Source organism: Bufo bufo, chromosome 2, assembly GCF_905171765.1.
Source record: "Bufo bufo chromosome 2, aBufBuf1.1, whole genome shotgun sequence".
Lineage (NCBI taxonomy): Eukaryota > Metazoa > Chordata > Amphibia > Anura > Bufonidae > Bufo > Bufo bufo.
In genome coordinates this window covers 432,858,995-432,881,682 of record NC_053390.1, presented here as the reverse complement: position 1 = coordinate 432,881,682, position 22,688 = coordinate 432,858,995, and the positions used below count along the sequence as shown (strand labels likewise).

The 22,688-nt window shown below is 47.3% G+C and overlaps 1 protein-coding gene across 1 annotated transcript in view; it reads right to left on the bottom strand.

The window, feature by feature from the left end:
- Positions 1–22,688, bottom strand: part of SUGP1 (SURP and G-patch domain containing 1) — a 60,159-nt gene that overhangs the window by 10,132 nt on the left and 27,339 nt on the right. Inside the window, exons 6-12 of the mRNA XM_040417413.1 lie at positions 18,065–18,165; positions 15,903–16,020; positions 15,282–15,598; positions 15,088–15,194; positions 7,538–7,715; positions 7,265–7,371; positions 4,760–4,905 (exon numbers count right to left, since the gene is read on the bottom strand). Coding sequence (XP_040273347.1) covers positions 4,760–4,905; positions 7,265–7,371; positions 7,538–7,715; positions 15,088–15,194; positions 15,282–15,598; positions 15,903–16,020; positions 18,065–18,165 — 1,074 coding nt within the window. The remainder of the gene's footprint in view (positions 1–4,759; positions 4,906–7,264; positions 7,372–7,537; positions 7,716–15,087; positions 15,195–15,281; positions 15,599–15,902; positions 16,021–18,064; positions 18,166–22,688) is intronic.

The window sequence follows — 22,688 nt, the reverse complement described above, 5'->3', positions numbered from 1 at the left end:
CAGGAACACTCTGGCGGACAAGGTGTCCAAAATCATTCCCAGGAAGGGGCGCTTCTGGGATGGGAGCAGAGAGGACTTTGGAAAATTGATTATCCAGCCGAACTGTTCCAGAGTCTGAACAGTGATCCGGGCGCTGTCCTCGGCCTGCGGAAGCGAGGGGGCTTTTATCAGGATATCGTCCAGATAGGGCAGCAAAGGAATGCCCCTGGTACGAAGAAGCGCCATGATCGGTGCCAGGATCTTGGTAAAGACCCGAGGGGCGGTTACCAACCCGAAAGGAAGGGCGACAAACTGATAGTGACGAGCCCCAATAGCGAAGCGCAGGAATCGTTGGTGAGATTCTGCGATCGGAACATGCAGATAAGCGTCCTGGATGTCCACGGACGCGAGGAACTCCCCTGGAAGAAAAGAAACAATAACGGAGCGGAGGGATTCCATTCCAAATCTCCGCACCCGTAGAGATTTGTTGAGCAGTTTTAGGTCCAGGATCGGACGCACCGACCCCTCTTTCGTTGGGACCACGAACAGGTTTGAATAAAAACCTGTGCCCTGTTCCTCTGGAGGAACGGGGGTAATAACCCCCCGGTCCAGATGGGAAGAAACTGCCCGTAAGAGGTCTGAGGCTCTGATCGGATGCCCCGGAACGCGAGAGGTGCGGCCAAAGACCGCATCAGCCGAAGAGAAAAAAACGTTCCGGTGGTCTGGACGCGAACTCTATCTTGTAACCAGACGTTACAATTTCTAGAGCCCATGCGTCCTGAACATGAGTCCAAACCGGCTGATAAGAAAGCAGGCGGCCCCCCACCACGAGGGGTGGGGGCGCCCCTTCATGCAGAAGATTGCTTGGGAGCGGCAGGGCGAGGTCGACTGTGTCCTCGGGCGCCAGGTAGGCTGGGGTTTGAAAGAGGACTGCTTGCGGGAGTCCTGTGACCCTCCTGCAGAGGAAGTAGACGACGACTTGTTCGCAGAGAAGCGGCGAAAGGACTGGTACCGAGAACCGGAAGTCCTCGCCCGAAAGGGGCGCTTAGCCCTAGCCTGGGGAAGGTGAGTGCTCTTGCCCCCAGTAGCGGCAGAGATGAACTCATCCCGTTGAGCCTTAAAAAGTCTGGAACCCTCAAAAGGGGAGGTACGCAAGGGAACGCTTGGAGGAAGCGTCAGCATCCCATACCTTCAACCAGACCTCCCTGCGTTGAATGACCGAGAGGGCCGAAATGCGGGCAAAAAGGGGACCGATGTCCATGGAAGCCTCACAGAGGAATTTGGAGGCCTGAGACATCTGGAGAACCAAATCCAGCGGGTCCACCGACGCACCTTGGTCCGCCAGGTCCTGGTGATGGCGCTGCAGCCACATTGAGAGAGCTCTGGCCACCCATGCCGAGGCAAAGGCAGGTCGCAGGGACGTGCCCGCCAGTGAGAATATGGATTTTGCCAGAGAATCTAGGCGCCTGTCCACAGCGTCCTGCAGAGAAGAGACGTCCAGGACAGGGAGGGCCGTGTTTTTGGCCAACCTGGCTACCGGGGGGTCCACCCTAGGGGGAGAAAACCACTTCTCCACGCTGTCCGCCGGGAAAGGATAGAGAGTATCCATGTGTTTTGGGGCGGAATGCCCTGGCTATGACAGCGGAAAATTCCTCATGGACCGGAAAGATAGCAGCCTCTGGTTTTTTGGGAGGAAAAAGGGCGAACTCCCTCCTAGTGGAAGGAGGAGAATCCCCTTGGAGATTAAAGGTGTCACGGACAGCCGCTACTAGATCAGCCACCATGGTGGAGAGCTTTGGCGGAAGGTACCGCTCCGTGACCTCGTCCGAGCCGGACAATTCCCCTTCAGACCTGCGCTCCCTAAGGGAGGGGGAGAGGAGACTGAGCAAGCTTCTAGCCGAGGGGGAGAAGCGGAGTCATCCGAGGAGGGATGCTGTCGCTCACGCTGCCTCTTAGTAGTCAGTCGTCCTCTGCAGGAACCACTGTGAGGGGACGGAGTGGTTGGCGCTGCAGGATTGGAAACGGACATACGTTCCATGAAAGACATGGCTGCCTTGGCGAACAGGGCCAAATCAGCGGCCGCGCTGGACATGGCAGATGCCCAAGCGGGGGCCACAGGCTGGACTGGGGGGGGGGGGGGGATGCTGGACTGGGCAAGAAAGGTGATTCTGTCCAGAGGCAGGGCAGGAGGCACAGGCACCAGTGACAAAGTGTGAGCAGACACTCCTCCATTGGGGTCTGAGAAGGGGTCTTACCGGACTAGTCTTAGGCATGATGGTCTCTTCACAAAAGAGACTGGAATCAGTACAGAGAAACCAACATCAGACATCATATATAATACATGACAATCTCTTTATACCAAAGCTAGAACCAGCCGTGTATCTCACATGGAATCCAATGTCCTGATTTGTTGTCGCTCTGCTAGATTTTCTACAGGCTAGTAGTTCAGCGGCTGTGTCCTTTCTGTTGCAGCTCTCTACTCAGCATCTGACAGTAGATAGGACTGGTGACAGTTGAAGGATGGAACTGATGATGTGTATCCACCTCAGTAGGTGGAAGTGCACATTACAGTTTAAACACCAGAGGGCGCCATTATTATGATGTAAGGCTAGTTTCACACTTGCGGCAGGACGGATCCGACATGCTGTTTAGCATGTCGGATCCGTCCTGTGGCTGTTCGCCGTGCCCCCGCTCCGTCCCCATTGACTATAATGGGGATGGGGGCGGAGCTCCGGCGCAGCACGGCGGTGCACGGAGAAAGCCGCCGGACTAAAAAACCTGACATGCAGTAATTTTAGTCCGGCGGCCTTAAGCCGTGCACCGCCGTGCTGCGCCGGAGCTCCGCCCCCAACCCCATTATAGTCAATAGGGACGGAGCGGCGGCCCGGGGGCACGGCGAAACAGCCGCAGGACGGATCCGACATGGTGAACAGCCTGTCGGATCCGTCCTGCCGCAAGTGTGAAAATACCCTTAAGAGAATTTCCCACAACTGGAGCATTTTGTTTTTCATGCTGAATTATATTAAAAATAACTTTAATGGTGGCACAGCCCTTTTAATTAGAATTAAATAAAAATACAAGTTAAGGCTCATTCAGACGGCCGTATGCTGTCCGCAAAAATGCGAATCCGTTTTTTTGCTGATCCATAGACTATAATAGTCTGATTTTCACTGACAAGTATAGGACATGTTTCATTTTTTTTCTGAGCCATGCAATGGAAGAATAAGGCCCTATAGAACTGAATGGAACAGCATCTAATCCGCAAAAAAACGGATCCGCATTTTTGCGCACAGCATACGGCCGTCTGAATGAGCCCATATACTGAATCTCAATCTAACATGCTGCCTGCAGACTGTCATGCATGTTCAACGTGAGAGAGATAGAAGATACACACCACATTTTCTTTTGACATTTTCCCCCCATTGCATTTTTATTGCCATACATCTTTACTATATACTTATACGTTAACTCCTAGGTAGTCTAATTTATACTGGAGACTCACTTTTAAAAAGAGACCATGGGGGTCATTTATTAACCTGAAATACGCTTACATTAGGTGTATTTCAGGCGCAGCTGCACCGCAATCTGCAACTTTTCCCCGCTCATGCCAGGTCTAAAAAAGTGGGTGTATCCTTGGAGAAATCCACGGCACACCATATGATTCTTCATCAGAAAAAGTTATTTAATGCATAGTAATTTTACATCATTTTTGTTCCATCCAGAGCAAATAATAAAGCATTATAATCGATCTAGCAGTGCAACCCAACGTTTCGGTCGGTTGTTGACCTTTGTCAAGGGATCTGAAAAGGACATATAGCAAAATTATGATAAGTATCAAGGACCAAACAGTGATGTAAGACTAAATACTACATTCCGAAAAAAAAATAAAGACTTCATTTAGTAGTCACTAGCAAAAAATCATATATTTTTTTTTCTCCCGGAATATAGTAAAGATTTGGTGCTAGTGACTACTAAATGATGTCATCCTGCAAGAGTCTTTTTTTTCGGAATATAGTATTTAGTCTTACATCACTGTTTGGTCCTTGATACTTATCATAATTTTGCTATATGTCCTTTTCAGATCCCTTGACAAAGGTCGACAACCGACCGAAACGTTGGGTTGCACTGCTAGATCGATTATAATGCTTTATTATTTGCTCTGGATGGAACAAAAATTATGTAAAATTACTATGCATTAAATAACTTTTTCTGATGAAGAATCATATGGTGTGCCGTGGATTTCTCCCAGGAATCAATCGACGCATGTCCTCTACGAGCACCCACCATCTAGGGTGTGCAGATCACATTTTTCTTTTTTAAAAAGTGGGTGGGAACGGGCCAGCAGGCCCATCTCATTCATCATTTTCTACGCCTGGATTAGAGGGGTTATTAAGACCGTTGTCTAACACTGGTCTTAATAAATCGCCCCCTATGTCCTTTGATGTATTGCTGTGTCACTGCGCTGTACTACAACGCTTACAAACAGATCCTAATGTTTTAATGTATTTTATATCTTCAGTGTTCCCTTCTGCAATAATCAGTAAAAAAAAAAATATACAAAAAAAAAAAGGGGGAAATTTCCCAGCAATTTTTACTACACAAAATACCAAACATGCATTTGGTAACATTGCCCTCTTCTGGTGAACATAAGTATTACCACACTGTTTTACAAAGGATCAAGTACAGAGCAAAAAAATCTGACCTAATCTCTATCAGATTTCTAAATCTTTGTGACCACATGTTCTAAGAAAGTAAATATGCATGTTTAGTAAAAACGTACTTGTTAACAGGATTCTTTATTCCTTGGCCTTCAGAACCCAATCCATCTCCTTCTTTCCAACCCATCTTCATAAGCATTTGGTATCCTATGTTCTCCACAGTTATCTTAAATTCTTTGTACTCTGAATAGTCAGGTTCACGACCCTCCTACAACACAAAGATCATACTATGGTTGTAGATGAAAAAAGTTGTTACTAAGATGCTTTTACTACGGCTCGGTTCAACAGTCTACTAGACCCATCACATGGTGGACACCAACTGAGGTTGATAGACCCACTGACTTATAATGGGATCTACCAGGTTCCAACGATGTGTCTGTTGTTTAGACAGAAAAGACAGCATGGCATAGAGCTTCTGAGGCAGGAGTGAACAGAGTTCCTAGACTAACACAACTGCACATGATCATTTTATATACACTCCAACGCTCTCTGTTTATGGACCTACTTACCAAGCAGTTCAACACAAAACTTTACTTCGGCTTTGAGCAATCAATTATTTAAAATGGGTTTTCTAACCAAAGTGGTCTGCCTAGGTGCAGTATTTGTACATTTCTACAAAGAACACAGACCTTCTCATTTACCTAATTAAATAAAAAAAAAAAATTTTTACCCATTTGGTTTACACTATGATCTGCACAACCTGTAACTTATGTTATGTTAGGTGCCCCACACAAACTAAAGACAAGTATATCAGAATATATTACAGTGGCACAACCACAAGCATCTCATTAACTGGATTTTTAACCTTGATACCAGGGCCCCAAAAATGTAAAATTTTAGAACAGATCTAATGTCTGGCAATCAGTCTTCCACCATTTTAACAGTCTATTTAAGACTTCCTCTCGCCCCTGAGATTGAACTACTTTCCTTCTTCCCGGACAGTATTCCTGTGGCTCTGCAAAAATATAGAACATGTCCTAATCTTAATAGGACTGTTCTATTATGGTCCGGACCTTCCATTCCACAAGGTGTGCATGAGCCCTTACACTGGATTAACAAGGTAGACCTAATTGCCAGATTGGAAAAACTCATCTTGGTAGCTTTCCTCTCATGAATCTTATCTGAACATATGGTCATGTTGGTCCTCCTCTAGGATATGGCCCTACACTAGTAAGTACAGTTGAGGCTACTTTTACACCTGCGTTAGGTGCGGATCCGTTTGGTATCTGCACAGACGGATCCGCACCTATAATACAAACGCTTGTATCCATGCAGAGCGGATCCGTTTGCATTACCATGAACAAATATATATATATATATTTTATTTTTTTTGTTTATGAGAATGCAAAGGGATCCGTTTTGACTTACACTGAAAGTCATTTGTTTTCAATTGCACCATATTGTGTCAGTGAAAACGGATCCGTCCCCATTGACTTACATTGTAAGTCAGGACGGATCCGTTTGGCTCCGCATCGTCAGGCGGACACCAAAAAGCTGCAAGCAGCGTTTTGGTGTCCGCCTCCAGAGCGGAATGGAGGCTGAACGGAGGCAAACTGATCCTTATCCATTCAGACAGAATGCATTGGGGCTAAGCTGATCCGTTTTGGGCCGCTTGTGAGAGCCCTGAACGGATCTCACAGGCGGACCCAGAAACGCCAGTGTGAAAGTAGCCTGAGCTGTACATTTATAGCATATCAGTGGTACATCTTTACCTCACTCCTCTTGTATTCCTCATTTAGTTCAAACAGGGAGAAGAACACTGAACTAGAATGAAGAACTAAATACCTCATTGAATTTCAAGAGGAATTTTGAGGACATGCTTATCTCCGTCATGATGCTTACTCCATGTCAAACGTGTAGCTTCACCTCCATACCAACATATAGGACATGTTTGAGGTTAACATTTCAGAGCGTTTCTTTTGTCTATTCTTTATATATTCTTAAGTCTCATTCACACGTCAGTGTTTTGGTCAGTGATTTCCATCAGTGATTGTGAGCCAAAACCAGGTGTGGAACCTCCACAGACATAAGGTATAAGGGAAAGATCTGCACCTGTTCTGTGTTTAGAGCCGCACCTGGTTTTGGCTCAAAATCACTGATGGAAATCACTGACCGAACACTGACGTGTGAATGAGGCATTATATTAGACATTTATGTTCTTCTTTCCATATATTTCATACTGTTTCCATTTTGCCTTTATGTAACATTGCTTCTACCACTCTAATAGGCCTTTAAGTGTGGCCTGAATTGGGAAGGAATGAGTCAATCCCTTTCTGACCCACAGCTATTTATTGTTAGCCGTGTTACTATACACCTTGTTATGACTAAGAGCCAGTAACAACTGGGAAGGGCTCAAAATGCGTAAATGGCTATGTCATCTGTTTGTGGATGTGCACCTTAACAAATTTGCCTTTTAACTTTTCCTAGTGGTGGAATTGGGCTTTGGCTAAAACACCACCACCATTGTATGACTTTTCAATAACTCATCATGGGTTTTCATGTTGGACAAACCATTTGGTTTGGTCAGAAAGCTGTAGCCATGTCTCAACATTATTTGGCATCGTTACCTTAAGAGCTTTGAATGTTTCCATAAATTTCTCTAGTTCATCGGGGGGTAAGAAATCTCCAATGAAATGCTTACCACGACCCATTTCAGTCAGCTGTTCTGCCCATTCTGTTGGAAAACAAAAAGTTTTACCACTAATTAAAACTTGCTTCAAATCCACTGTTTCTCATCTGCATGGCAAGAGTTTACTACACCGCTACATGGAATTTATCGATGTTCCTTCATACAAGTTTATGGTGCAGTTACATGTACTACAGCTAGTTATGAACCTTACCCCTGGTCTTGTCCATTTCCATCTGTCTCAACTGGTGCTCCCACGTGCCCAGGTCGTTATCGACCTCTTCGTCACTGTCATATTCATGCTGATGTTGTTTCATGGCCTTCTCCCACATGAGCTGCACGTCCTGCATGGCCTGCTTGTGTTTCATGATCAAGTCATACATTTGCTGCATCTAAACAGAAAACAGCTAGCTGAATAAAGCAAGTCAAACTTTGAGAGAAGAAAAAAAATATATTGTGCAGGTAAAAGTGTTGTTCCACAATCAACACTTATCTCCTGCCCACAGAATATGTGACAGTGTCTGACAGCTCCACCGTGATCCTATGTCCCTCCTTTGAATGGGGTGGTGGTTGAGTATGTGGACTGATGCCTCATTAAAAGTCTATGGTAATGGCAGAGTACAGGTACCGTAATAAGTGTTGATTATGTGACAATCCCCTTTAATAACAACCATTTTTGTCAACAGGAAAACCACCTTAATTTAACCCCTTAAGGCCAAGTTTCATTTTTTTCCTGACTTCCAAGACCCAGAACTTCTTTACTTTTCCATTCACACAGTCTTATGAGGACTTATTTTTGAGGGACAAGTTATATTTTCAATGGCATCATTTAACTTTCTAACTTGTAATGAAAAACGGAGAAAAAAAAATTATCAGGTGAAAAAAAAAAAACGCATTTCTGTCATGGTTTTTCAGGTTTTGTTTTTAAAACATTCACTATACACTAAAAATGACATGACAGGCTTATTCTGTGGGTTGGTATGATTATGACGATAAAGTTATATAATTTTTTTTTTTAACAGTGAAACCTTCGAAAAAACGAGATTTTTGTATAACTTACCAGTAAAATCTCTTTCTCGCTCTTTCCTTGGGGGACACAGAAGACCTTGGGTATAGCTCATCTCCCTAGGAGGCGTGACACTAAGTGAAGACTGTTAAGCCCCTCCTCCCCAGCTATACCCTCAGCCTGGAGAGAGAGACTGCCAGTTGCGTGTCCAAGTAGTGAGAAAAGGCAAAGTCCAAAAAGTGGAACCAACAAGCCAACTACCCAAAGGGTAAAACAAACTCGGAAACAGTCAGAGAAGAACAAAGAATGGGTGGGTGCTGTGTCCCCCAAGGAAAGAGCGAGAAAGAGATTTTACTGGTAAGTTATACAAAAATCTCGTTTTCTCGCCCAGTTTCCTTGGGGGACACAGAAGACCTTGGGACGTTCAAAAGCAGTCCAAAGGGGGAGGGACCACAGCACCAAGGCGAAGCACCCGAAGGCAACAAAAAACCCGCCGCCTGCAGACCAGGCGGCCCAAGGCAGCATACGCCGAAGGCCGAGTATGCACCCTGTAGAACTCGGTAAGGTGTGCAAGGAAGACCAGTGACCACCTTACAAATGCATGGCCGAAGCCTAATGCCTCCGGCCCAGGAAAAACCGACAGCTCTGGCAAAATGAATGGTGACACCAAAAGCAGAACCCTGCCCTTGGTGCGACAACCACAGCAAGAGCCACACTGAGAAAGCGGAGGAAAGCCACCCTGGAGGCCCTCAACCCTTGCGCGGACCTCCTGGGAACACAAGAGACCGAACGTCGACAAGAGTCGGAGATCTCCAAGTAAAAAACTGCAAGGCCCAAACAAACGTCCAAATCGGTGAAGTGTCCGTTCCCGGGGGTGGGAAGGGGAGGACGACTGCCTCAATGAAATGAAGGACAAACATCACCTTCAGAAGGAAGGAAGAGACGGAATGGAGAACAGCCCTGTCCTGGGGGAAGACAGAAGGCTCGGAACAAGAAGGGCCGCCACTCAGGCACCAGTCAGAGACACGATGGCTACAGAAACCCAACCGTACAGGACAGAAGGAGTACAGAGGACTTCTGTAACGACTCCAAGGAAAAATTGGAGCGCCAAGAGCCCAGTATGTGGTTCCCAGGACGGTAACGGAGGGCAGTACAAAGGAACCCAAGAGCCGCTCCATGGAAGAAGTTCCTGACAGGCCCAGAGGGTCGGGGAACGCTGAAAGAGGAAGGACAGGAACGACACTTGATACCTCAAGCAACGGAGTCCCAGCCCCAGGGCCGGGCTGGAGAAAGACAGAACCATGGAGAGAGAAAGGCAGAGTGGGGGAACGCCCAGCTTCCCACAGAACCCCAGGTAAAGTCCTAAGTCCTACCACAGATCCTGGACGAAAACTCGGCTAGAAGCGAACACTAGCGAGCTCACTAGAGTCGCCTGGGCAAGCGGGCGAAAACCCAATGATCAGTAACACGGGCAGAACGGTCAGTAGAACTGGTCCCGTCGGCCCCGAACAATGTTGTCCCGTATCCACCCGGAGTGGGGGAGCAGACGGACAGGAACCGAAGGGTCCGCCCAGCAACCGCCCGATGCCAGGACAAGACAGGCTAAAGCCCAAGCCGATGTAGCCACCACAGGAAGACGGACTAAATGGTAGTCCTCCCAAGTTACCGAGAAGGTAAATCCATAGCAGAAACATTGCCTAGAATGGAAAAAACGCAATCTGCACCCAGCGGGAGGACAGAACGCGGTAGACCCGTTAGATAGGTACACAGCTAGTACAGTCAGTGTGGACAAGACACCAGAACCATCCACCTGAACAACCATGCTCTTCCCAGAGGGGAGGGCAGAGAAGGAACATCCTCTGAAGCGTGGCCGGAACAGAAGCCACATCGGAGAGATCCGTACCGAGTGGGAGCCAAACAGAACCGGCGAGAAAAGGCAGTCGAGACAGAGGCCGGGATAACACCCTCCAAAAGAAAGGAGGAGTGGGCATAGAGAAGCCATAGGACAGCTCAAAAGCAGGACCCCGCTACACTGAGACGCCCCGTTCACCGCTTCGCAGAAGGCGAATATCCTGAAGAACTCAAGGTGGATGTCCTCCGGACCTGGGTAAGCGAGCACCCAAGAGAAGTTGGGTGACCTTTCCCAAGAAGAGCGGCCCGAACCTGGTAGAAGGAAATAGTAGTAGGCGAGGGGACCGTAGTCCCACCAGAGCCAACATAGAATGCGAAGGGCGCTGCAGACAGCACTCTCGACCATGTGACCACTAGCGCAGGGAAACAATGCTGCGGGAAGACGAATGAGCACCGCCCAGCTCGGAGCAGTAGCGAGCAGGTAGAGGCCGTCTACTTATCTATAAGGCATTCATTTATTGTTTGTTGGACAACACCTTAGGCTTACACAGGTGGACAGAATGATCTCTTTAGAGAATAGTGCAAGGCTTGCTGCAAACACCGTCTCCCAAGAGAAAAAAATATGTCGCAGGAGGAAAGGAGGGATACGTACGAGTAGCCCCGTAAGCAGTGAGAAGGCCAACCCACCTACGGGACGAGAAGGTATACACGGCCCAACAACGCACAAAAACGTCCACTCACTGCCAAAATATCACTCAGCGAAGGCCAGCCAGAGTGCCACAGTATCTACGGAAGTGCAAACTGAAAAGGAGTTATGCACAAGACTAGTATGGTATGCGATGGAACGCAAAACTGACCGCCCCGAAAGGGGGGAAATGTACCTGGCAAACTGCAGTCGGCAAGGGTGCAAAAGCCCGCCCCAAAAAAAAAAGGGGGGAATGCCCAAGGCCGTACCTACGTCAGAGAAGTAGGGCATACCATACTTCGCCCCGAAGGGCGCCATGCACATAGCCACACAGTATCCAGCAGGAATGCAGGAGGTCCACCTAGTGAAAGGGGGGCATGCACAGGGCTATCCTAGCATTAAGTGAGTGTGCAACAACTCACCCAACACCGAAACTTCGTGAGAGTGTAACTACTCCCAATGAAGGGGAACATGTGCAAGTCCAATACGGCACATACAAGGACAGCCTTGGATCTCGTGAGCGTGCAAAATTCCGCCCATGGAATGAGGGATGGTCACGCACAAGGCCAGCACGGTATCCAATGGGAGCGCAAGCGTTCCACCCATGTTAGAGGGCCATGCTCAAGGCCAGCAACGTATCCGGTGAGAGTGTAGTATGCCGCCCAGAAAAGAGGGGGGGGGGGGGGGGGCATGCACACGGTCAGCATCGCATCCAGGGAGAGTGCGATCAGTCGGTGAGAATGTGTGCATGTCACCTGAAGGAGGCGTGCCCATGGCCGGCAGCGAATCCAGTGAGAGTGCGTACACCGCCCACGGAAGAGGGGTCATGCATATGGCCGGCAGCGGATCCAGTGAGAGTGCAAGCACCCCGCCATGTATGGGGTTCATGCACATGGCCAACAACGTACCGGCGAGAGAACATCACCGACCGAGGGAGTGTATGAATGCCGCCACAGGGAAAATCCAATGAGAGTGCATCATACCACCTATGGAAAGTGGTCATGCACATGGCTGGCAGTGAATCCAGTGAGAGTGCCAAATGCCGTCCACGGAAGGGAGTCATGCCTATGGGCGTCAGCGAAATCAGAGAGTGCAGCATTCCGCCTATGGAAGGGGGTCACGCACATGATCGGCAACGAATCCAGTGAGAGTGCAGCGTTCCACCAATGGAAAGGGATCGTGCACATGGCCAGCACCGTATCTGGTGAGAGTGCAGTATTCCGCCTAAGAAAAAAGGGGTCATGCACAGATCGCAACGAATCTAGTGAGAGTGTAGCGTTCCGCCTATGGAAGGAGGTCGTGCACATGGCCAGCACCGTATCCGGTGAAACTGCAGTAGTCCGCCAATGAAAGGGGGATCATGCACAAGGCCAAACCGTAGCCAGGGAGAGTACAGTATCCCGCCCAGGAGGGGGGTCCCGCACATGGCAGTACCATAACTAAAGAGGGTGACGAATGCTGCCTACAGAAAAGGCCGCATGCACTTGACCAGCGCCGTATCGTGAGAGAGGGCTAGAAGGGTAAAATGACCCTGGCAGCGCCGCAGCCGGGGAGTGCGACATGCCGCCTAGGGAAGGGGGGCATGTACTGACATGAGGCTGCAGCGTCCTGCGCAGCCCACAAGTTATATATATAAAAAAATTCTTTTTTTTTTTTTTTTTTTTATATATATATATATATATATATATATATATATATATATATATATATATATATATATAACAGAAAAGGGGAGCCACCTACAGGGGCACTGGGGGGTTCCATACAGGCCCATCTGAAGCCGGCCTGTACCCAAAGGGTTAAACAGGGATCCGGCCAGGAGGGCGGCGCTGCGATCCCCTGGGGGCAGCCATACAGGCCCATCTGAAGCCGGCCTGTACCGCGGCGCTGCGATCCCCTGGGGGCACCCATACAGGCCATCTGAAGCCGGCCTGTACCCAAAGGGTTAACAGGGATCCGGCCTGGAGGGCGGCGCTGCGATCCCCTGGGGGCGGGGGAACCTCCCGGCGGGAAGAATTCCCGCCTGGAGAAGTTCCAGCCCCCTCCAACAGAGGCCTAGTAATTGTAGGCCGTGAAGCCGGGGCCTAAATTATTAGCGGCGCCCGGCTGACCGGGGCCGCACAGTATTCAAGTACCGGCCGGGGAACGAAGCGGCGCATGCACATGCCGGCCGCGGGTGCCCACCCCGCGGGCCGGAAGAGGCGGGGACCCGGATAGAGCGCCGGGATCGCGGCCGTAAAGCCTGCGGTGCCCGGCCGACCGGAATGTTCCGACGGTCGGCCTGGGGCTGTTGAAGCATAGCGCTCATATTGCAGGCCGCGGGTGCCCACCCCGCTGCCCAGAAGCGAGGACCCTGCGCTCGGCAGCCATTTTACCCATGGAGCGGGCCCTGGCTTATAACAGCGCACCATGTGGCCAACAGCCACAACCACCTTGCCCTTGGGCCGGTGCCCGTGAGGGCAGAGGAGGGTCAGGAGCAGCAAGGCTCTGGCCCTGAAGCAGTAGCCGGTAAGAGGGAGGGGGACCCTGAGACCGGGTGCCTGTGAGGGTGGGACGCCTGCATAACCCCTCAGTCAGGGGCAGCTAGTTGCGGACCTCTGCAGCTCCCCAGGCATTCTTCTTGTAGGGAGAAGGGTGCCAATGACCTATGGAGGCCAGGAGAGAGGGAGCAGAATGTCGCCCTGCGGCAGCCCAGGGGCCAGCCTAGGTCTAGCAGGGACAGAAGGGTCCATAGGCCCAGTATAGGGTCAGGCACGCAGGAGACCGGGGGGGGACGGGGACGTTGGGCTGGAGCAGCCAATCTCTCACCATAGACGTCTTCACCCTCGGTCCGTTCCAGCAGGGTCGCCCCTTCAGCTACTGGCACCGTAGTGGCAGGACGCTGGAAGGGGGACTTGGCGTGCGGGCGACCCTTGCGCTGGCGGGATGTAGGGGAGCTGGGCTGCCCTGATCCACCTTGCCTTCTGTGGGGGAGGCAGCCGTGCGGGTGACCGGCACTGGCGCAGCTCAACCCCGGGAGAAACAGAGAGGTCTAGTGCGTCTCTGTTGTCCCTGATGATCTGGAACAAAAAGAAAAGAAAAAAGTAAAAATCTAAAATTTAAACAAGGAGAAACCAGCCCTGCAGAGCAGGGAGTGTCTTGCCTCCTTGGACACTAAGCAAAAACTGGCAGTCTCTCTCTCCAGGCTGAGGGTATAGCTGGGGAGGAGGGGCTTAACAGTCTTCACTTAGTGTCACGCCTCCTAGGGAGATGAGCTATACCCAAGGTCTTCTGTGTCCCCCAAGGAAACTGGGCGAGAAATACAAATTAACGTCTTTGTTTTCGTCTACTTTCTTGCAGGATAAGCTCCAGGTTTTATTAGTACCATTTTGGGGTACAATATGACTTTGATCACTATTTTTTTTTTTTTTTCATTACAGCAAAGGAAAAACATTTTTATATTTGGACATTTTCACCCCCGAAACAAGTGTCTACAGATGGATACATTATCTGGCTTGGCTATATTCTCTTGTCAAATCCCAACGCTTGTTGGAAAGTCAGATTTTGACTCATAGGGAGCCACTTCCAAGAGGTGGCTCTGGCAAGATGGTTTTCTTCCTTGAGGAAATACCTCTTTGCAGTGTGCATACAGGTTTCTAAATGTTAAATTGGGATAGGGTGTGATTAGAATGTTTACTATTTGTGGGTTCTTAGCATTTTTGTAATTTTTAGCCCCTCAGGGGACCTGAAGATGCAATCTTCTAATCGCTTGTAACATAGACTGAAATAGCTATTGCAATCTATGGGATATTTACAGGCTCACAATTATGCCATGGGAACAGCTTTGCAGACAGCTCAGTATTACAGACCTGGGAGCCTTCACAAGACCCCAGGCTGGAGGACAAAAGGAGCCCTCTCTCTCTTTCTAACCGCTCAGATGCTGCAGTCGCTATTGACCGCAGCATGTGAAGGGTTAAATGATCAGGATTGGAGTTCTCTTTAATTTTGGTCATTGCAGCCGAGTGCTGGATGTATTACAAAGCCAGCAACTGCCGCTTATAGGGCAGGATCAGCTGATGACCATACACCTCTCGCACCCCGCTGACCTACTATCACGTCACAAGTTGCAAAGAGGTTAAACGGTAGATGATTGCTCAGGACTGGTTAATTTATAGCTGCATCATTATATAACTAGATGTGTGCGAGTGGTCAACTAGACAGAGTGGTGAACTTTCTATCCTACCTCCTGCTGTTCTTTTATTTGTTTCTTTTGGGCCTCTGATAATTCCGTGACTCCAACCAATCCCACCGGTTTTCCATTCTGGTAACCTAAGCCTTTCAGGTCCTGGGCTAAAAATAAGAATTAAAATTCTAGGCTCTGAATCCAGTAAATGGGTAACAAGCATGTATGATTTCCAAAGTGAGTAGAAATCTCACCTGTTAGAAGACTGGTATTGGGGGGCTCATTAATGACAGTAACAACAGGGAGCTCTACTTTCTCTTCCTCTGGCCCCCATCGACTCTTTCTCTTCTTTTTCGCAGCTGCTTGCTCTGCGGACTGCTGTTGCGTTGGTGGACTAATAGTAGATGAGGAAGCGGGGGACTGAGATACTGCAGAACAGGGCTCAGAGGAAAACTTACGCTTAAGCTCTAATAAGGTATGACTGTCCGTTGAAGATTGCTTGGCTCGTCTGAATTCTTCCACCTTGATTTTATAATATTGGTACCCTTTGCCATTAGCGTCATATAAAAACCTTCAAGTAACAGATAAAAAAAATTTTTTTAAAAGGAAAGACATTTTTATATTAAATTAGAAAAAGATAAAAAACAATCTATTCTGCCTAAAAGAAATAGAAACTGCACATGTGGAAGCATGTTGCTCTGTGACAAGACCAGAAAACACCCCATTCATCAAATCTGTATCAGGCATTCTGCCCCGCAATCAGGATAATGACTGTTATGTTTTCTCATTTATAAGAGTATGACTCCGCTTTATAATTCAATAATATCTTAGTCAACTGGCACAAATAGTCGGAATGGCCTTAATATATCTATTACCTGAAGGCAGGATTTTCTCTGTTATTCTGGAGAGCAATGGCTTCAACCTCAGGGCCACCATCTGCCACAAATCTAGCTAACTTCTCCGCAAACATCTTGGTTTCTTCATCCTCAGGGACTGAAAGGGAAGAACATTATTAATCAAACTTGACAGTTTACATTATTACCACAAAGAGTCTTAAATGTCTGTGACAGACCCCTCTCTTAATGTTGTCTCTGAATAGCCATATCACCCAAGAAGTCCGTATTCACGGATCGGGTGATTGGCGCACTAAGCAGACCAACCGCAGTACCAACCACAGTCATTGCACCAGCAGTTATCAGCCATGACTCCCCAAATCACATGCACATTCAATTTAGTGGATCTAATATTAGAAGAAAAAGCAGCATCTAATAGACAACATTCAACCTGTTTTCTCTGACAGCTGAAATACTTTATCACACATTTTTGCACCACTATCGTATTATTTTGGAAGCCAAAAAACTGGCATGTCTGTGAAGGTTCTCATTTATCCAGGTCATGGTATATCTGTAAAGAATAAATCAATCAAGGCAACTGGATGGGTCCGCACCCGCTCCGCAAAATTGCGGAAAGGATGTGGACACAGTAAGTCCAGTTGCCTTGATTTATCCCTTACAGATAAAAAACTGGCATGGAGGTTTGATAAATTCTAAATTATATAAGAAAGTTGTGCTTCTTCAGTATTAGGAAAAAAGGGTCTGCTTTTTTTCTCTGAGAAACAGTGCCACATTTGACCGTGGGCGGTGTCTGGTATTGCTGCTCTGCTCCATTCGCTATAATGGAGATCTGCTGAAATACTAGAAACTGCACAAGGGCAGATGTGATACTGTTTCTTGAAAATAAAAATATATAAAAATCAGAGCTGTTTTTGAAGAAAAAAGGAATGCCACCTTTAAAGGGATTGTCCAGGATTTAACAAGTGATTGCCTATCCTTGGGACAGACATAATGGGGCAGGTCATGCACCCCCGCCGATCAGCTCTTTTGCAGTAGCTCCGGTGCCAGAACTATACAGCTCCATCCACTGTATAGGATAGAGATGGTTACTGCAGCACTGCTGCCACTGCGGTGAATGGGAGCAGTGCTGCAGTAACCAGCTCTGTCCACTACACAATGAAATAGCTGATCGGCGTGGGTGCTGGGTAGGGATGAGCGAATCGACTTCGGATGAATCATCCAAAGTCGATTTGCGTAAAACTTCGTTAGAATACTGTACAGAGCGAGCTCTCCATACAGTATTAGAATGTATTGGCTCCTATGAGCCAAAGTTATTACTTCAGAAATTACATTTCTACTGTAAAAAAAACTTAACAAACTCGGTTTTGGTTCCAAGTGGTACCTTGAAACCGAACCAGAGTTCTGTAAAAGGTGTTTAACAGTAAAAATTAATTTCTGAAGTTATTACCCCAATTCACATGTCCGCAAGTTTTTTGCGGTCCGCACATGGCCGGCACTATAATGGAAATGCCTTTTCTTGTCCATGGCTGCGGACAACAATAGGACATGTTCTATTTTTTTGCGGAGCCGCAGAACGGAAGTGCGGATGCAGACAGCACACAGTGCATGTGAATGGGTCCGCACCCGCTCCGCAAAATTGCAGAAAGGATGTGGACCCATAATGCGGACATATGAATGGACCCTAATACTGTAAGGAGCCCTCGCTCTGTATAGTATTCTAACAAAGTTTTATGTAAATAGACTTCAGATGTTTCATCCGAAGTCGATTAACTCATCCCTAGTGCTGGGTGTCAGACATTGATTGACTATCTAAAAGGATAACCCATGGACAACTGTTTTAAACGTAAAAAAAAAAAATCTTCAATGGTTCTAGAAATCAAAGCTCTTCAACCATGCTCAGACTTGTTCCACATGTCCTAGCCCTGTGATGGCTAACCTCCGCCACTCCCGCTGTGGTAAAACTACAACTCCCAAGAGGTACACTTGCTAGGCTGTTCTCAGAACGCCATAGAAATGAATGGAGCATGCTGGGAGTTATAGTTTCACCACAGCTGGAGTGCCGGAGGTTAGCCATCACTGTACATATCCTGTCATGCCACAGTGCAAAACTATGAACACTTGGAATATCTATGCTTATATGGGAGACTGTTGAAAACCTTGTGAAATATTTAAAAAGCACAGACCTTTACTTGGCGCAGCTTTCTGTCTTTGACTTTTCTGTTTATATTCCGCTATCTTCTTTCGGTAATATAGGAACTCTCGGCCATTCTGATCATGCAGAAATCTGCAGTAAAAGGAACTGAGCATTAGTCTTAAGATTGCCATTTGAACAGGCTATGTACACCTTTAGAGGCATGTGTTTTCTTTCATTATTGCATTCTGCTTGTCCTGGGATAAAAAAAAAAAATTCAAATTGGCCTTTAAAGGGTTATACCCATCCTTACATTGGTTGCATATCGCTAGGATATGCCACTAATGTCAGATAGGTGTGGTATCTGCTTCTGTCTCTAGAACAGGCCCCCTAGCAATATGCCACCAATGTCTAAAATGGGAATACCCATTCAACAGTTTGTCTTCTACCGTTTCTTTTCACTGCTCTGCACACTGTTGCTTCTCCTTGTCATAGGGTACTTTCACACTAGTGTTTTTACTGGATCCGGCAGGGCTCAGCAAAAATGCTTCCGTTACTGATAATACAACCGTCTGCATCCGTTATGAACAGATCCGGTTGTATTATCTTTAACATTGCCGAGACGGATCCGTCATTAACTCCATTGAAAGTCAATAGTGGACAGATCCAATTTCTATTGTGGCAGAGAAAATGCATCCGTCCCCATTGACTTGCATTGTGGGTCATGACTGATCCAACTTGCTCCGCATCCCAGGACGGAAAGAAAAACCACTGCATGCTGCGGTTTGCTCTCCGGTATGAGAACAGAATGCATTTTGGAGCATTCCGTTCATAATGCTCATAAATAATAATTTAAGCTGAACTCTATCAGTTTGCTCATAATTTAGCTTTATTAGTTCTAAAACGGCCCATTTACCTCTCTCCCTACCTGACAAGAAACACATTTTCATGATTTTTTTGCATGCTTGGCTTTGGAACTCTTGATGCATACTCTGTGCACACTTTTTGGAGAAGGATTTGAGGCAGATTTGCATGTAAGTTTTGACCCTTTTTTTTTTTTTTTTTACCCTTTTTTCAATTACAAACTCGCCATATTGGAAAAAAATTTTTTAGATTTTAATAATAATGACGTTTTTGGTCACTGTGATGCCCATGATGTTTATATTTGTTATTTATATACTTTTTTATTCTACGGAAAGGAGGGTGATTTGAACTTTTATATTCTTAATTTTTTTATATATATTTAACAGGTTTTTTTTTCACTTTTTTATGCTTTTGAAGCTTGTATTTGAGCCTACAAAATCCTTTTTTTTTTTTATTCTGAACAATCATGGATCTTTTAGAGTTAGACCCATTTTATTTGAGCAGAACTGCTAATTTCTTATGTTGGCCTACCACCTGCTGGCCAAAATAAGAATTGCAGCCTCGATATCCTGGGCATTGAAATCAATTACGGGCATCCTCATTGGCCGCAGAGGATGCCGGTAAGAAGCCTGCATGCGCTTGCGGGCGTCATGTTTGCACTTCGCTCTAGCGCCGTACATGTATGGCGCTGGTAGCGAAGGGATTAAAGCATACATTTTTATTTTTTAAATTTGCCAAGTTCTTCTGTAACTGGGGCCAACATATCAACCACACTTACAAGAGAAATATAACCTCCTGACATGCACTGCAGGGCTAATCTGGGTCTGCATACACAGCACTTATTGAGCACTGTGTACACAGCGATGGGGAAGGCAGGGAGTTTGGGGGGAGCCTTGCCATCATTGACAAAGTGCCCCGCACTCCTGCATGATCTATGCATAGCTGTTAACTCTGCAAGGGCGTTCAGATATGTCTATGCAGAGTTAAACGTTGAGAATCCAAACATGTATAGTCTATGGGTGGCCCACAAGTGGTTAAAATAGCGATGGAGAGCTTTTAGGTGAGTACAGGTGATCCAGCATTGTTTTTTAGAGTTACTGCATTCACTGTTAAATACATTTATATTCTAAGCTTGGACATTTTCTGACATGGCAATACCAATTATGTTTACTTGTTTATTGTTTGGTCATTTTTATATAGAAAATTGTAAAAGGGAATGATTTGTATTCTAACACTTTTGTTTAATTTTTTTAAAAACATTTTTACTTTAATTTTAAGTCTCCTTAAGGGACTTGAACATACAATTGTTGGATCGCTTATACCAGACTGTAATACTATAGCACTGCAATGTACAGTGCTTGTGACGTCTTCTTATTAAAGTAGCTATCCAGCCTAGGACCAACTGAGACCTGTGACCACATGAAAAAAAAACAACACCACCAACCACACTCACGCGTCCACGGTCCTGCCATTCACAAGACTGTCTGGGAATGGGGGCTTGGTGTGGGAACGGTGGGACTATGGACAGGTGAGTGAGTTTTTATTTTTTTGTTTTTTCTTTATTTAAATTGGAACAGATTCTAGTGATTCAGTTGTTCGGCTACAAGGCCAGACAAGCTCTTTACAGAGGACCTGCTGTCACCTCTCCTAACATGTCCGTTTTAGTAACTACTTGCATTCTCCATGTAATAACAATTCTGGAACATCTACTGTTATGACTCTATGTTGTGCCATTCCTTTATTATTCCTGCTGGAATTGATCAATTAATTGCTAGCAGTTTGCAATGAAGGTAAAGCTGGGTCTTGCCAGTAGGAGGTGTCCCTGGACAGCGTGAGACTAGCCAATCAGTGCTGATAGAGTCCGACTGTGCGGGGGACACAACGCCAACTAGCAACACCCATCTGGACCATCACTGCAAACTGCTAGCAACACATTCATAATTTCTAACACAAACAAAAGAATGGTAGAACATAAGAATAGATGCTCCAGAATTATTACATGAGGAATGTAAGTAGTTACTAAAAAACTGACAAGTCATGAGAGGTTACAGGTCCTCTTTAAGCACAGGTGTTTATAGGAAGATTACAAGGGCAGGCCAGAGAGTCTTCACAAGGACCTTGGCTGCCATAACAAACAATCAGTACCCCATGACTTTGCTATGGAGGGGGCCCCTTCTTCTGACTCAGCTCACATGCCACAGTCAGGGCCGATGCAACCATATAGGCGAACTAGGAGTTCCCCTAGGGCGCCGGCCTGCTGGGGGCGCCCTGGTGGGCTCCCCCTGACTGGGGCTGCAGCCCTGGGCGAGCGGCTCTTGAGCCGCCCCCAGCGCCTTTACAGGGGGGCCAGGAGGTGGAGGTCCTTCTTAAATATTGCAGAGTAGGCATCTGCTTACCCTGATGGCAGGTGCCTGCTCTGCCAGTAAATTACCGGAGGAGAGGAGGCGGGCGGCAAGGGAGGCTGTTCTAGCAGCTTCCCACTGCTCCCTCGTGCGCCCTCTGTGATGCCGGAATATGACGTCATTCCGGCCCCGGCATACTAAACGAGGACTGAGGAGCTGCACCACACTGGACCCCAGGGAGGTGACTGTTTAAGTGTTTGACTGAGTGAGTGTTTGCCTGTGTATTTATGTCAGTGAGTGAGTGTATGTATGTCTGTCTTTCTGTCAGTAAATGTATGTGTGTCTGTCATTGAGTGTCTGTGTATGTCAGTGAGTGTGGATGACTGTCGGTCAGTAAGTGTGTGTGTTTGGCCTCATGCACACGACTGTTATGTGCATCCGTGTCAGTTCCGTTCTCTGTGATTTTCTGCAGACCCATTGACTTTCAATGGGTCCGTTGAAATCTTGGAAAATGCACTGTTTATCATCCGCGTCCGTGATCTGTGTTTGCTGTCCGTCAAAAAAATAGGACCTGTCCTATTTTTTTGACGGACAACGGTTCGCGGACCCATAAAGTCAATGGGTCCGTGAAAAAACACGGAGGCACACAAGATTGTCATCCGGGTCAGTGATCCGTAGGCTACTTTCGCACAGACTGATCCGCAGATCCGTCTGCATAAAAGCTTTTTCAGATCTGAGTTTTCACATCGTGAAAACTCAGATCCGACAGTATATTCTAACACAGAGGCGTTCCCATAGTGATGGGGACGCTTCAAGTTAGAATATGCTACGAACTGTGTACATGACTGCCCCCTGCTGCCTGGCAGCACCCGATCTGTTACAGGGGGCTGTGATCCGCACAATTAACCCCTCAGGTGCCGCACCTGAGGGGTTAATTGTGCATATCATAGCCCCCTGTAAGAGATCAGGTGCTGCCAGGCAGCAGGGGCCAGACCCCCCTCCCTCCCCAGTATTATATTCATTGGTGGCCAGTGCGGCCTCCCCTCTCCCCCCCCCCCCCCCCTAATTAAAATCTCCGGGTGATTTTAATTAGGGGGAAGGGGGGGGGGGGGGGGGAGGGAGGCCGCACTGGCCACCAATGAATTTAAAACTGGGGAGGGAGGGGGGTCTGGCCCCTGCTGCCTGGCAACACCTGATCTCTTACAGGGGGCTATGATACGCACAATTAATTAACCCCTCAGGTGCGGCACCTGAGGGGTTAATTGTGCGGATCACAGCCCCCTGTAACAGATCGGGTGCTGCCAGGCAGCAGGGGGCAGTTATGTCCACAGTTCTTAGTATATTCTAACTTGAAGCGTCCCCATCACTATGGGAACGCCTCTGTGTTAGAATATACTGTCGGATCTGAGTTTCACGATCTAACTCAAATCCGATGGTATATTCTAACGTAGAGGCGCTCCCATGGTGATG